Source organism: Chrysochloris asiatica, unplaced genomic scaffold (assembly GCF_000296735.1).
Source record: "Chrysochloris asiatica unplaced genomic scaffold, ChrAsi1.0 scaffold00018, whole genome shotgun sequence".
NCBI lineage: Eukaryota > Metazoa > Chordata > Mammalia > Afrosoricida > Chrysochloridae > Chrysochloris > Chrysochloris asiatica.
The window spans coordinates 24,662,268-24,679,114 of record NW_006408536.1 but is presented as its reverse complement, the minus strand read 5'-3'; the positions used below and the strand labels follow the sequence as shown (position 1 = coordinate 24,679,114).

The window sequence follows — 16,847 nt, the reverse complement described above, 5'->3', positions numbered from 1 at the left end:
CTCTTCACTTTCAGCAAGCAAGATTGTATCATCAGCATATCGCAGGTTGTTAATGAGTCTTCCTCCAATCCTGATGCCACATTTTTCTTCATAGAACCCAACTTCTCAGATTATTTGCTCAGGATACAGGTTGAATAAATATGGTGAAAGAATACAACTCTGTCGCACACCTGTCTTAATTTTAAAACATTCAGTGTTCCCATGTTCTGTTTGAACAACTGCCTCTTGGTCCAAGTACAGATTATTCATGAGCACAATTAAGTGTTCCGGAATACTCATACTTCTCAATGTTGTCCATAGCTTGTCATGATCCACACAATCGAAAGCCTTGGCATAGTCAATAAAGCACAGGTAAACATCTTTGCTTTCAGCCAAGATCCATCGGACATCAGCAGAGATATCCCTCGTTCCACGGCCTCTTCTGAATCTGGCTTAAACCTCTTCAATTTTATCATTACTGGCTTTGGTGGTTGATGTGTAAATCTGAATAATTTTTCTATTAACTGATCTTCTTTATAGGCACATGGATACTCTCTTATTACAGATAGTATTTTAATTCAAGATAGAGTTTTGAAATGCTCCTTTTGACAACGAAGGCAGTCATTCTTCTTCAATTTGTCATTTTCAACATAGTAAACTACATGATTGTTGGATTCAAAATGGCAAATACCAGCCCATTTTAGGTCACTAATGCCTAGGATAAGTAGCTCTGATAATGTAGTGGTTATGAGTCAGGCTGTCAGCAGTTCAAATCTACCAGGCTTCCTCAAGAGAAAGATGAGGCTTTCTGCTCCCGTAAAGATTTACAGTCTTGAAAACCATATACAGGGTCACTATGAGCCAGAACCGACTCCATGGCACACCACCATCACCACCACCAATGCCTAGCCTATCGATCTTCATGGGTTCCATTTCATTTTCTAGGACTTTCAAGTTTCCTAGAGTCATACTTCTTACATTCCACATTGTGATTATTAATGGATGTTTGCAGCTGTTTCTTTCCATTTTTAGTTGTGCCCCATCAGCAAATGATGATCTAGAAAGCTTTGTTCTGTTCACGTGGTCTTGGTCAACTCTACTTTGAGGAGGCAGTTTTCTCCAGTCATATTTTGAGTGCCTTCCAACCTAAGGGATTCATCATACAGCACTGTTTCTGACGGTTCCATGTCTGTTCGTAAGATTTTCAGTGGCTTGTCTACCTCTCCTTCTTCCTAGTCTTTCTTAGGCTGGAAACCACACTGAAACCTGCCCACCGTAAGTGGCCTTGCTAATATTTAAAATGCCAGTGGCATAGCTTTCCACATCACAGCAACACACAAGCCACCCTAGTATGATAAACTGACAGACGAGTGGTGGTTAGAATAAATTGTCACATTCTCACCTAGCCTCCTTTTACTTACAAGAATGTTCTTTAGGTCACCTCTTGTCCTAGTCTCTTGGAAAACGTTTTAAATAGCTGTAGCTACTGAGCTCATACATCTAAGAGGTTTTTTTTTTGGTTGTTACTGCCTCAGAAACCATTACAAAAGTGCTCTCTCCTACTGCGGAGCAGTGATGGTTTCTGGGAGTACCTCAGGGTGGCAAATTCATGTATTCTCTCCCTGAAGGGAAGCAGCACTGATTTTTTTTTTTTTTCTTTTGAAATCAGAATCACCCTAGAAAATTGTCACTGTGGACTTCTGGGTGAAAAAGAGGAACAAAATATGCTGTTATATATTTTCTTTTAATAGTCAATGGTGGCCTAGGCTCATGGAAAGAGAAAGACTGTGTGCTGGTGGCCAGGAGACAGGCTTGCAGAATGTGTTGTTTAAGTGATTATATATTCCTGAGGGTTTTTGTGTATACCACCTCCCCCCCCAAAAAAAACAACAACAACAACAAACAAACAAAAAAGCAGAGGGAATAGAAGCAAATACTGTTGAATGATGATAGAAGCAAATACTGCTGAATGATGATGCACGGAGGAGATTGTAATCATTGCAATGAAATGATGATATCAAACTGATGTTCTTTCATGTAAACTATCACTCAATTAACAGTAAAAACTTAAAAAAAAAAAAAGTCATATGTGGCATTCTAAATTTGACCAACCTGTACTAACATTATGAGCACATTTGGTCACCATACTTAATGAGCGATGTGGAGAAACTGAAAGGAATTCAAAAGCAAAGTCACTGAGATGGTTAAATGGAGGCAAACTTGGTCCTCTGCAGACAACTTACAAGGGATGGATGTGTTTCATTTAAGGTGTGGGTCCTTTTGATGGGGTGTCCTGCAGTCTTTGGAATTAAAATAGGCTTTCCTAACAGTGTGCGAGGGTAACAGATTGTATGAGAACTGCCGGGTACAGTTACTTGTGCAGGTTGTGCACCTGGTGAAAAAGTGCCTAGCCAGTAAGTCACATGGAGCTGAATTTTGCCCCTGTGTCATTCACTATGCAGTCAGTCACCTGATGAGCGCCTGCCTCAGTCCCCTAAAGGACACTTGCTGTGTACTCATCTGACCAGAGGGGGTGCTTGTTACCCACGGTAAAGGCTCCCAGTTATTTCACTGAAACTCAGACTGTCAGTCTGTGAAAAATTTAACCTCAGCTCTCCCCCAGCCGGTTTGCTACCAGTCGGCAATTTGGAACCACAGAGGTGCTTACAGAGTGAATAGCTTCACCTGTACCAGAAAATGGTGACCGACGTTGACCAACACTAAAACAGCATTGCTTTTTTCCTTTTTAAGTTTTTATTGTGAATTGAGTGATAGTTTACATGGGAGAACATTGGTTTTATACTCATCCTATCGTATTTCGTTTCATTGCAATGATTTGCTTCTTTCCTTTTAAAAACCTGGTTGTGTTCTGAAGAAGACTGGGGTGTTGATGAGGGAACGATAGATTTTCTCCAGGCTGCGGGTCCTGGCAGAGTGAGCAGGGTCTGAGTGGAATTCCAGAAGCTGGGATCTGTCCTCTGGTTATGGGCCATCACTGTGTAATGATGCCTGTCCCAGCTGCTTGTGACGTGACCCTCTCCCCTTTCCCCTTGATGATGGAAAGGCATTCTTCTGAAACAGTCTCCCCAACCTACCCTTTCATTTTGCTCATGAGTCAAATTTAAAGTATAGACGGGGATTTTCGTTACAACTTAAATTGAAGGTTCATCTTAGGTTTCCCGACTCACTCAAGTGGATTTGGTTAATATACTTGCTATTGTGTATTGGGGCCAAAGGAATCCAGGAAAATGAAGCTTAAGATTATTTACTAAAGATCTATAAACACAGAAATGTATTTTTGTGTGGGTATTTTTATTGTAGTAGAAAATCTATATATGTTCTCAACAGTCTGGTCTCAGGAATGCCTAGTATAATGGAAGATGTGAAGAGCTTGTTTTCAAAATTGGCTTCTATTTCCTCAGGAAAGGTGTTTAATCTTATTGCACTATTCATTATTTGTTCATCTATAAGTGTACATACCTCACAGGGCTTTTGTGAAAAAGTCAGCAAGATAGTATCTAGGAAAATGCCCAGCAGTTACCTAGAATATTCTTTACAGCTGTAATGTGGAGTCATTTTCCCTTTCCTCTTGCTCATGAAAAGGCAGCTTTCTGGAAAATTCTTGACAAGTATTTTTTGCCATTGTTCATGTAGTAAGCAGTTGAGGATACAGTCCACAATTCAGAGGAGCAAGTAGTATGTTCCTTCCAAAGATTGTCTTGGTAAATGTTTGGGGGTCAGATGTAATGATGTTTTTTATTTTATTTTTTCCAGCCACAGGACGAAGTCTACAGGCTGGCCACCTCCCTCAGGAACCTGGGCATTGAACCAGGTGCCGCCCTATGGATGGGAGATGACGGCAAACCGGGATGGGCGAGAGTGCTTCATCAAGTAGGTTCAACAGATGGCATGAGCCATAAACCCTTTATCTATGTGGACCACTCTAGTTTTGACCTTGACTCTTAAGAGAATGAACGGATTTAAACTGGGGACTTGCAGACCTTATTACTCCAGCAGTTGACCTGTTTATACCGTCTGTACCTTGTGACATGGGGTTTCTTCTCATCTTCCTTGTTCTTATATAGGAGCCATCTCTGAGTGACAAATCAGTCAAATTTATTGTACTGTGGCTAATAACTCAAAGTTAACTTGGAGGAGCATGATGTAGAAAGTTTTCTAGAAATGTTCAACAGGAGATGTTACCAGCTCATCCGTAAATAGAAAAAAATCAGTTAAAAGGATTTTTTGCTCTTATATGTCTACATTTTTTTACACTAATTTTGGCTGAGGTTTTGAATTGCTTTGGTTCCGTGGTTTTGGGGGTTGTGTGATAAGAGTACAAGGCCCACCCTACTTTCTTCTCCAAACTAATGATGAGAAATTAGTGAAATAGATTTGAAATCAATAAGCACGGTTGACTCTAGCCTAATACAATCGAGCCTAGATTGGAAGCCAGGGGGAAGGTCTTGGACAACCAGTAGGAGGCTATAGCCAAGCTGACCAAAGACTGATTTGTCAAAGTAGGATCATCATGAGATGGGGATTCTCTTCTTAAAAATAAAAATATCTGCCAAGATTGTTATCACTGTTGTTGTTAGGGGCCATCAAATCTGTACTGACTCTTAGTGAACTTATGCACAAAAGAATGAAACACTGTCCCGTCCTGGGCCAATCTCACAATTGTAGCTATGCTTGAGCCCATTGCTGCTGCCACTGCGTCAGTCCATCTCATTGGGGGTCTTCCTCTTTTACGCTGACCCTCTCTACCTTACCAACTATGATGTCCTTCTCTAGGGACTGGTCCCTCCTGATAATATGTCCAAAGTATGGGAGACAATGTATTGCCATCCTGGCTTCCAAGAAGCACTCTGGCAAATTTAAAACCAACATACAAATTTGTTGATTCTTCTGGAAATCCATGATGCTTATAATATTCTCCTCCAACAACTCAAAGGCATCATTTTTTTTTTTTAAGTTTTTATTGTGAACTGAGTGATACTTGACTTGGGAGAACATCGATGATTTTACACTCATTGTTTCATTTCAATGATTACAATATCCTACGTGCATCATCATTCAACAGGATTTACTTCTATTCCCCCTGGACTCCTTTGGAACTGCCTCACTCTCCTCCATGTTCCTGCTGATCTCTACGGCATCTTCCAGTAATGAGTATAAGATAAATGTTGATGAAAACAGGGAAGAAATCTGAGGTTGCCTCTCATTTATAGAGATGTATCTTTGTGCATGAAAGCAAAAACCTTAAGCTTCAGTTTCACTTAGCCAATGTTAATCTCCAAGAGCATTTCCTGATATGTAGTAGGCAGGTTGTCGGAAATTATAAATTACAGCAAATGATGCTTGTAAGTCAGGAGAAGGGGCATTTTCTTGTGAGCTAGTTTGTGGGGTAAGTGAAGGGCTGAAAGGGTTTTCATATGAAAGTACTTTGCCCACACCAATTTGGGTGTGCATATGTTTCTGGTAGCATAGTGGTTACGAATAGGGATGTGAGCTTCAAGGTCAGCAGTTCGAAACTACCAGCTGTTCTGCAGGATAAAGATGAGGCGTTGTGCTCCCGTAAAGATTTACAGCCTCAGAAACCCTGTACAGGGTCGCTATGGGTCGGAACCGACTCTATGGCACATAACCACCTGTCTATATAATTTATCCCATTTCCAGTCTATTTCCTATCTTCTGCCATGTAACTTCTTCTTGATAAGTTCAAAAGCATCCATTCTTCTATGATCTTCCTTATTCACTGTCCAGCTTTCGCATGCATATGAGGTTATTGAAAATACCATGGCTTGGGTCAGGCACACCTTAGTCCTCAAGCTGACATCTTTGCTCTTCAACACATGAAAGTGGTCTTGTGCAGCAGATTTGCCCAATGCAATATGTCGTCTGATTTCTGGACTGCTGCTTCCAGGAGTGTTGATGGTGAATCTGAGCAAAATGAAGTCTTTGATAACTTCAATCTTTTCTCAAAGATTACTTTCTTGGAATTTTGTGGCCAAGATTACTTTCTTAGAATTTGGTCTTGTGGATTTTATCTAGATAGGATGGCTGGAAAGTAGGCCAGGGAAAAACTTACATTAACACGTGAAAGCAAGTTTCCAGCCTCTGAAGGCCAAATTGCTCCCTTTGCAGAATGGAGTGGGCCTCCGCTTCGGAGAACTGTGTACTGGCAGAGGATCTTGACTCCGGAGTCTCTCCCAAGAAGATCCAGATTGCCTTTGAACATGACCCATCCCAGAGAGTCTGTGGGAAGTCGCCCTTTGTCTTTGTGAGGCAGTGGGAGTAGAATCTTCCAGTAAGCTCAGAGCAGAAGAAAAAACAACCATTTTGCTTAAACTTTATATTTTGAACCATTAATTTCATACTGTTGGCCCAAGTCCTTCAAGGCAATATTTTGACATTATATTGTGCCATCAATCTTGAACCTGGTTATGAATGTGCTCAAAGTAGAGGTGGCCTTGATAGATACTTTGACTCAAAGTGATAAAACTTTCTACCAAAGATAATGTCATTTTTAAAAGATGTGGATAATGAGTTTGTAAAGATAGACTCTCAGATTAGAATGCATTTTCCTTTTCCCCCTGGTCAGATTTGGATTGCTAGATGGTCAAGACCATTCCATCAATAAGGAGAAACCCAAAGCAAGGCAGACTGGTTCGAAGTACTAGAAACTCCAGCTAGCTCCCTGTGTGCATTTCCAGCTAGCTCCCTGTGTGCATTTCCAGCTAGCTCCCTGTGTGCATTTCCAGCTAGCTCCCTGTGTGCATTTCCATTCACGCCATTGACATTTTGGGGGGCCAGTCCTGGTGTCAACTGAGCATATTCACGGACCCAGTGCCAACTGTGAAAATATATAAGAAAGAGTAACTCAGCAACTACACAGAGAAACCTACACTGATTACTAAACAGCAAAGTTTTAACACCAAATTACCAATTTATCACTTTTCCAATTCTGGTCTTTTATTCATTTCCTACTTGAAAGTCAGTCAGTTTCCAACAGTCATTATTCTCTGTTTTAAGATGCCCAGGCTCGACTTCCAAAAGTGATTGTTCTCTATTATTAATGAGTTTCATAGCTGAGCAGAATCATTCTCATTGTGGTTTTTTTTCTTACCTACTACGTTACAATGAGACAGATACTGTAATTACCAGAGTTTCTGGGGACTTGGGGTTAGCATTATGGGATATACCTGTTCTCATTAGTCTTACAAGTTCAAAGAATCATTTGAAAAATAATCTATGCCTTCTAATTAACATCTTCACATTTAACTTTCCCTCTTTTTAAATATTCTCTTGGAAAGAAATGAGATGGTTTGGGGTTTATCTTGCCATTAGAAACGAAAAGACGCTATATCAAGCAATTGCTTTTGATGTAGGTAGAACTGGTTCTGAGGGATGGAAAAGCTGTGGGAGGAACCAGACTTCATGTGCTCAAAGTTAGTCTGTGGCTAGATAACGTAATTCTGTCGTTCTGAGTCTTTCAGAACAGGGTCCACCATAGTTCAAACGATGCTAACATGTCATCTTTACCCCTCCTGTCTTCAATTATTTAATCTGTTTCTACAAAGAATCACTGGTTCATGTTGTTGTTGTTAAGTGCTGTCGACTCAGTTCTGACTCATGGCAATCCTCTGTAGGGTTTTTGAGGAGCGGCTGGTGGCTTTGAACTGCCAACCTCAGAGTTAGCAGTCCAGTGCTTATTGTACAGCTCATGTTTTGATATTGCTACGTGCCTTTGAGCCGGCTGCAACTCATAGCAACCCCGTATAGAGTTTCTGAGGCTTTAAAAAATCTTTGTGGGAGCAGAAATCCTTAACTCTCTACTCCAGAGCAGCTGGAGGGCTTGAACCTCGGATCTTATGGTTTGCAGCCCAGTGCTTATTGTATGGATCCATTGTGCTCTCAGTCCACAAGGTTAAGGAAATTGTGGATGTCAGTGCATACACGGAGTTCTGGTGTGACACTGTAGGATAAGCGCTGGACAGCAAGGTTGGTTTTACACACAAAATCAGCAGTTCAGACTCAGCAGCCGCTCCTTGGAAACTCTATATGGGGTCATTGTGGTACTTCACAACAATCACAACACAAACTAGCCATTCACTCCTTGGCTGCACCTTGGACTAACATGAGAAATAACCACTACTGACACCTGGAAATAGTATGTTTCCAAAGCTCCCTTGGCAATTTGAACGCACAACCGTGCCAGCTATAAGCAAAGTGACTTGGTTTGTTTGCACTCCAGGCAGGAATGATTAGCCTCATTTTCCAGATGAGAGAGCGTAGACTGATCAAGTGGTCTTCCCTAAATCACACAGGAATACCTAATTCTAATCCATTGCTTACTCAACCACACTAGATTTCCCACTAAGAAATGGTCACTTTTGTAGGTATCTTACAGAAATATCAAATAGAGCATTTTAAGAAACAGAATATTGTTTAAGAAACAAAGCAGATACAAATAAAAATATCTCAGTTCCGTAGTGCTACTATTACGAGACAGCAGGGTCGGGGAAAGGAGAGAGACAGAGATGAAGAATAGTGACTGGAAAGCATCTCAGAAAAGAAATGTTGTGGGAAGAAGTGGGTCTGAGAGGGAGAACTGAGTGGAGTGAGAAACGAGGAGAAAAAGAGAAAGTAGTAGTCTGAACTGATTGTAACAATACCAGCACCAATAAATCATAGGTGTAGATGTGGGCATAGGCATAGATATAAATTAGATACAAATGTAGACCTCGATGTAGATCTGGATGGTGAGTATTTTGGTGTTAAGTTAATTATGACTCTTGGAGACCCCCACATTTGTCAGAGTAGAACTGCATTCCATTGGGTTTTCATGGCTGTGACTTTGCCAGGTCTTCCTTCTGACGTAACTCTTGGTGGGTTTGAATCAACAACCTTTTGGTAACTAGTTCAATGTTTAACTGTGCACCATTCAGGAGCTGCTAAGATACTGACAGAATTATGTCAATATGTTGTTATTGTTGTTGTTGTTATGTGCCTTCGAGTCAGTTGCGACTCACAGTGACCCTATGCCCGGTCCTGCGCCATCAGTGAGGATGCTCACAATTGTTTTCATGCTTGAGTCAATTGTTGCTACCACTGTACCAAACCATCTTGTTTGGGGGTCTTCCTCTTTTTCACTGACCCTCCACTTTACCAAGCATGATGTCCTTCCCCATGGTCTGGTTCCTTCTGATAATATGTCCAAAGTATGAGAGCCAAAGTCTCACCATTCTTGTTTCTAAGGAGCACTCTGGTTGTACTGCTTACAACACAGATTGATTTGTTCTTCTGGCAGCCCATGATACTTTTAATATTCTCCTCCAACACCAAAACTCAAATGCATCAAATCTTCTATGGTCTTCCTTATTCATTGTCCAGCTTTCACATGCATATGAGGCTATTAAAAATACGATGGCTTGGGTTAGGTGCACCTTAGTCCTCAAACTGACATCTTTGCTCTTACATAGTTTAAAGAGGTCTTGTGCAGCAGATTTGCCTACTGCAATACACTGTTCGATTTCTTGACTGCTGCTTCCATGAGTGTTGATAGTGGATCCAAGCAAAATGAAGTCTTTGACAACTTCGATCTTTTCTCCATTTATCATGATGTTATTTATTGGTCCAGCGGTGAAGATTTTTGTTTAATTTACATTGAGGTGCAACACATACCAAAGGGTGTGGTCTTTGATCTTCATTAATAAGTATTTTTAAGTCCTCTTTGCTTTCAGGAAGCCTGGTTGTATCATCTGCCATCGCAGGTTGTTAATGAGTCTTCCTCCATACCACATTCTTCTTCATTTAATCCAGCTTCTTGAATTATTTACTCAGCATACAGTTTGAATAAGTATGGTGAAAGAATGCAATCCTGACTCACATCTTTCCTGATTTTAAACCATTCAGTATCCTCTTGGTGTGTTCCAAAGACTGCCTCTTGGTCTATGTACAGGTTCCTCGTGAGTACAGTTAAGTGTTCTTGGGTACCCATTCTTCGCAGTGTTCTACATAGCTTGTCATGAGCCACATGGTTGAAAGCCTTTGCATTGTCAATAAAGCACAGATAGACATCTTTCTGGCAGTCTCTGTTTTCAGCCAAAATCTATCTCACATACTCAATGATATTCCTCGTTCTACATCCTCGTTCCACATCTAAGTCTGGCTTGAACCTCTGGCAGTACCCCATCAATGTGTTGTTGCAGCCGTTTTTGATTTATCTATATCAACTATATCCATATCTTTCTTGCAAAAGATATGGATATAGTTGTTGATATAGTTTTTGTTGTTGTTGTTAAGTGCTGTCCAGTTGGTAGCAACACAATAGTGACCCTGTATAGGGTTTCCAAGGAGCCGCTGGTGAGTTTGAACCACCGTCCTTTCAGTTTAAACTTAACTTGATGTCAAGTGCTTATCCTACAGCGCCACACTGGGATATAATTTTTGACAGATAGAAAATAGACACATAACTACAAAATACGGAGTGACCATATAGCCAAGTTCTCTCAAGAGGATCCTGGTTTATCGTTATTGTTTTGATATAGCTACTGATAGCATTCCCTTCTACTCTCAAAAGTATTCTGGTTGAATAATGCAAGCTTTGTTGTTGTTATTGATAAGTACCGTCAGTTGGTTGTGACTTATATCAACCCTGCAGAGGGGTTCCAAGGAGGGACTAGTGGGTTTCGACCACCATGCACTTAGCAGTCCAATGCGCTTCCTATAGTGCCACACCAGGATTCTATTTTATAGATCACTCTATTAAAATATGGAGTTCTGACGTGGCACTGTAGGATAATCACTGGGCTTCTAACTAGCGCTAACTGCAGAGTCGGCAGTTCCAATACTCCTCAGAAATACAAGATCACTATGAGCCAGAACCAACTCACTGCCACTTAACAACAGCAGTATTTTAGTCTCTTTAAAGATACAGTGATAGAGTGCAGTCGAGTCAGTTCCAACTCATAGTGACCCTGTCTAGGATTTCTGAGGCTGTAGATCTTTACAAGAGCAGAAAGCCTCATCTTTCTCTCTCAGAGCAACTGGTAGATTTGAACTGCTGACCTTGTGGTTAGCAGCCCAGCTCATAATCCACTATGTTACCAGGACTCTGTTTAATCATTTTTGTTGTTGTTGTTGTTGTGAAATGCCATTGAGTTGGTTCCGACCCATAACGACCCTGTAAAGGGTTTCCTAGGAGCAGCTGGTGAGCTTGAGCCACCGACCTTGCAGTTCAAACGACTTTGCAGTCTGGTGCATTAACCCACAGCGCCACACCAGGACTCCCTGTTTAACCGTAGACTCTATTTAATCATTAGAGACTAGAATGCAGTATGTTACTTTTTTCCATTTTTTGATTAAATGGAGTAGAAGCATCGTTATTTGACTAGAGGTGTAAGTTTGGAAGAGTTAAAGAAAAAATAATGTGCTTCATAAATCGGGAACTTTGTGTGTGTTTTTTTTTTTTGTCAGTTGAAGGAAAAATAAAAGCATGAGCAAAATAGATATTAGAAGATGAATTGGTCAAGTGATCTCAATGGACCGAGTTGGATCCTAGGGAAAGGGATGGGGGCAGACGAGTCGGAGAGGAAACTGGAGGGTTAGTTCCAAACCACATGCCTAATTTCTCAAGTTCTAAATATGAGCGGTAGTTTCTGTTTTGTTTTGTTTTTCCTTTTGTCTGATGGCTGATTTCTGTCCACCTTCACCCTGAATATTCACATAAAGTAACCCTGTGTGTTTATTGGACAAACAGTTGTATTTGCCTTCCAGCAATTCTCATGGTGGTCAATTAAATGAAGTCACTATCTTCTTAATGCAGAAAAATTCCATTAGGAAATCTGAATAGCCAGAGATTAGTAATAAGATATGGAAACATTCACATTGCTCACCAGGATAGACTTGACCCAACTTGGGAATAGTTTACCCATTCCAATCTGTCAATCACTTCAGTAGTCAATCGGAAATGGAAGTTGAGCTCAGTCCTGGTGTGGCGCTGTGGGTTAATGTGCCAGACTGCAAAGCCATTTGAACTGCAAGGTCGGTGGATCAAGCTTACGAGCTGCTCTTCAGAAACCCCAGCCAGGGTCATAATGGGTCAGAACCGACTCAACGGAATTTAACAACAATATCTGCAAAACAGTATAATCTAAAGAAATGCAAGGAGTTTTTGCTGCTTTCCCTTGGTTTTTTATTCAACAATGGTAGAAGACAATGAAGTCAATGCAATAGGATTTTGTGTTCATGGAAATTAGAAGCAACAAAGGTTTACTTCTCCTTCCTGTGACCCCCAAAGTATTCCCTTTATAGTTTTACGTAGTAGCTCTGGTAGCGTAGTGGTTACAAATCGGGCTGCGAACCGCAAGGTCAGCAGTTCGAAACTACCAGCTGTTCCACGGGAGAAAGACGAGGCTTTCTGCTCCCGTAAAGATTTACAGCCTCGGAAACCCTGCACAGGGTCGCTATGAGTCAAAACCGACTCCATGGCACATAACAACAACAACAGTCCAATTCTTGTGTTCTAAATAAGAAGCGATCAATGGATTCAATTGAAGTATCATTTGGTAGTCTCAGGGGATTCCTTTGGTATTTTTTTTCTTGGCCTTTATCCCATGGTTTCATTAGAGTCTTACTGCTATTCCATGCATGGACACCTTTATCTGTTAGTATGGATTTGTTACTCTAAATAGTTCAGAAAACTTTTCGAAAAAACAAACAGGAAGAATAAAATTGGAAAATTAGGTGTTAATACTGTGGTTGCAACAACCATCCCTGGTACTGACTGTCTTATTTGAAGCCACCTGCAATTTCTTACTCTCTGAAGCCTACATTTTTAATAAACTCCCAACAAAGGACAAAAGGATCTAAGAGTTGACACATGTTGTTACCTATTGTTTCTGGTAATAAAATCCTGGTGGTCTTTGTGGAAATGATCACTTGTGCCCATAAAGGAAATAGGAGCGGTCTCTTGGTGGTGATGTGCTCAAGTACTTTGTGAGCTGTTAACTCTCCAAAGAGTTGAAGAAGGGGCATGATGTTAAAGAAGAGACAGTGGGTCTCATTTTTGTCTGAGTTGAAGACTTCTGAAATCAAACCTAGGGCTCCTGAGCACACACAATGAAAATGCAAATCATTCCCTCTTGGCTAGAGCAAATGCCCTTTGGTTAAGGAAGTTCTTTAGGAGTGTAAGAATCCAGTCTTGGAGTAGGAAGTATATAATCATTTTGGAATTGGGCGAAGAAAATAAATGCGATCTTATCATTACACGAAATGAACAGTAATTATGCTGTGTCAATGCAAATGCTTCCTAGGCTGTTTATCCCCTTCACCAGAACAGATTTGTTTTCTTTCAAACCTGACAAAAGCACCTATCTGCTGAGTTAATAATGACTGCTCCCAGCAGGGAGGGAAGTTTAGGGAGTTGAAGGAAGAGCTTTTAGCAAAAAGGCTCTGAAAACCACACGTTCATTCCAGATCTATCTTGGCATATGGCACCAAAAGCTGTGTGAGGCAAATTTCTCTGCATCCCAGACTGTTGCCTTTTCTTGTGCGTTTGCTCTTGAAACTTTGTGGGTTGACTTTAGCTAGCCTTCACTCTAGGACAACCGCCCTAAAACACTTGGCTTAGTTGCCCAAAAGATCACACAACCCGAAGGAACTGTAATTATCTAAGACCCTTGGGCCACATGACTACTGGAAAGCTTATTTGGAATGAGCTGTGGGCAGCAGGTGAGCTACTCCATGGGTTCGGCTCTTTCTTGTCCTGGATTCTTATGTAGCCCCTAGGAATGTACAGGAAGTGGGTCACGGTGACAATTCAGAAACAGACAATCAGCCAGCCTGTGAAAGGGCGAAACACCTGGAGGACCAGGTTTCCATCACAGCCTGTAATTGAAATACTAGCTTGGGGCTGCTGCCACCCCAGGAGTCTATTGAGTGGCCTTTGGCCCTCTCCTTACTGAATTGAGCCAAACCTTACAGAGAGCAATTTTGATGCCTTTGCCCAAAGCTGGGACACAGGCAGAAATGCTGGCCTTTGCCAAACACCAAGTGAGTGGTTTGCGGGCTGCTGCCAAGTCAGTTGGCTAAAATTAAGAGGACACAGAATCACCTTTGTGACAGGTGTCTCTGTGTCATTGTCCGCACTCCTGCAGAAAAGAGGGGAAGGACGTGAGAGAGGCACCAATGCCAGGTGTGCCTCACTGTGGTCCACCAGGGCTTGGGGAAACGGCAGTTCTGTGCCAAACCTTTGTCCTGTAGCTCCTCTCAAAGCTTCTATGAAGCTTGTTATCAATGGGCAATTTCTGGGGAAGAGTGTCTTCACTTGCAAAGATGGTGAGAGTTGGCCATATGGGCATCTGTGCCAGTGGGCATCAGAGCAGGCTGAGTCACAAGCCTCCACAGTGGCTCTCAGCGGCACCAGGAATGCAAGCTGGAAAGGTCAGGAAAGACTCTCAAATGGGCTTGCGTTGCATCTTCTAGGAAGATGTGACCTATGCAGGACTAAGTACTTGGCGCTGGAGCATAAGCGCTATACTGCTAACTGCTGGGTCGGCATTACAAACCACCAACCACTCCTTGGAAACCCTATACAGTGATGCAATGAGTCGGAACTGACTGGACGGCACTTATCAACAACAGCATTGCGAAATGAAAATACCGCTTTTGTTCATAAGAGGAAGACAAAGTGCTTAGATAGCTGCTGAGTGCTTAACCATTTGCATCATCCTCTTCTTTCTACTTCTTCATGGCTTCTGTTTATTTAAGATTTCTTCTTCTGGAACTGTGTCTCAGGTTCAGTGCCTTTATACAGTTTGCATGTCCTGTTCGAACTTGGTAAAGGAAAGGCACACTTTCAAGTGATTTGTCACTTTCTAGAATAGCCGATGTCTTCAGGGTAGAGTTTCTCTGATTCTGATGGCTAATTTAGTGATCGCACTTGTGACTCAGCTATTGATCTCTGTCCAGTTGGTAGTGTCAGAAGCGATTGGGTGAAATGGTCACAACCATGTATGAACATGTTGTTGTTGTTGTTAAGTGCCGTCGAGTCGAATCCGACCCATAGCGACCCTGTACAGGGTTTCCGAGGCTGTAAATCTTTACGGGAGCAGAAAGCCTCATCTTTCTCCTGCGGAGCAGCTGGTAGTTTCGAACTGCTGGCCTTAAGGTTCGCAGCCCAATTCGTAACCACTACGCTACCAGAGATCTGCTTAAAATCCTGGCTTTAAAAAACAGCTGTGGGCCACAAATCAGCCCATTCTCTCCAGCGTATTACTTCTTCCTTTCAGTGCAGACTTCGGAAAGATTTTGACCTTGTCTTATTTCCGAGCAAGGTTCAACCAGAGAAACAGAAACACCTGGGTTAGTATTTGATTGACTGAGTGAGTGTTGGGTTTCAGGTCCAGAAGGGAAAAGCCTTCAGAGTACATAGGTGCCAAGAGTTAAAACAAAAACGACCAAAACTCATTCCGAGAGACAATTGATTACGTAAAGAGAATAAAGGAAATGGTTTATTGACAAGGGACTTTGCCTGCCAAGGTCCAGCTGGATCAGGAAGTTTTACCAAGTGAAGGGCGGGGCTCAGGTCTTTTATGTCCTGGGGTAGTCACAAGTGTAAGGGTAGCTAAGGGTGGTATGGGGAACCAGGAGAGGTAGGGGAATCAAAGATGCCGGGTTTTCTGTCGGTGCCTAGAGAACAAAGGGATTTGGGCCAGCCTGGTGGCAGGTAGGCTATAGGCTCCCTCCTAGCATCTGCAGAAGAAAAGCAGGAGAACCAGGTAGCTGGAGGAGGGGCTGTCTGCCCCCTTCTAGATAGCAGGACAAGAGAGAAGGTTCTGAGGTGACCTTGGCGTGGTCCCTTTGGAGTGTTCAGTTTGTGCTCCTACATTGGGCACTGTTGTCTAGCCAACTTGGCATGAAACTGACCATCACAGACAGGTTTTCCTTTGAAGAGCACTTCATTCCCAGAGGATCACAGTCATCGCTCCTACTTGTAAACAGCAGGATCAGTTCACCAGTTTTCAATGCTTACCATGGTATGGAGTCAGCACTCATGGTGACCCTGGATAGTGTTTCTGAGGAGTCACTGGTGGGTTTGAACTATCAACCTCGTGGTTCGTAGTCCAGTGCTTATCCTACAGCACCACACAAGGAGTCCAATATGTACCAGGACCCTGTGTAGGTTTCCAAGGAATGACTGAGTTTTTCAACTGTACCATGGTTTTTCACACAAATAACACCCACCTTCTATATTTGTTTGCCAGTGGCTCCTTCCTCCCAGGAGGTATTTTTGTTAGCACTGCTATAGGAAAGACAACAGTTCAAAAAACTAACAGCTGTTCCGCAGGAGAAAGATAAGGCTTTCTGTTCCCGTAAAGATTTACAGCCTCGGAAACCCTGTACAGGGTCACGATGAGTCAGAACTGACTCCACGGCACATAACCAGCCAACCAACCTACTACGTTAAACCTTGCTTGCTGAAAGTGAAGAGGACTTAAAATACTTACTGATGAAGATCAAAGAGCACAACCTTTGGTGTGGATTGCATCTCAATGTAAAGAAAACAAAAATCCTCACTACTGGACCAATAAACAACATTCCTATCAATGGAGAAAAGATCGAAGTTGTCAAGGACTTCATTCTTCTTGGATCAACTGTCAACACTCATGGAAGCAGAAGTCAAGAAATCAAATGACATATTACATTAGGCAAATCTGCTGCACAAGACCTTTTTTAAGTGTTGAAGAGCAAAGATGTCAGTTTGAGGACTAAGGTGCGCCTGACCCAAGCCATGATATTTTCAATAACCTCATATGCATGTGAAAGCTGGACAGTGAATAAGGAAGACCGTAGAAGAATTG

The 16,847-nt window shown here is 42.0% G+C and overlaps 1 protein-coding gene across 1 annotated transcript in view; it reads left to right on the top strand.

The window, feature by feature from the left end:
* The window catches only part of FRMPD4 (FERM and PDZ domain containing 4), a 726,948-nt gene that overhangs the window by 447,214 nt on the left and 262,887 nt on the right, over positions 1-16,847 (top strand). Inside the window, exon 2 of the mRNA XM_006835632.1 lies at positions 3,754-3,870. Within this exon, the coding sequence (XP_006835695.1) occupies positions 3,754-3,870 (117 nt within the window). The remainder of the gene's footprint in view (positions 1-3,753; positions 3,871-16,847) is intronic.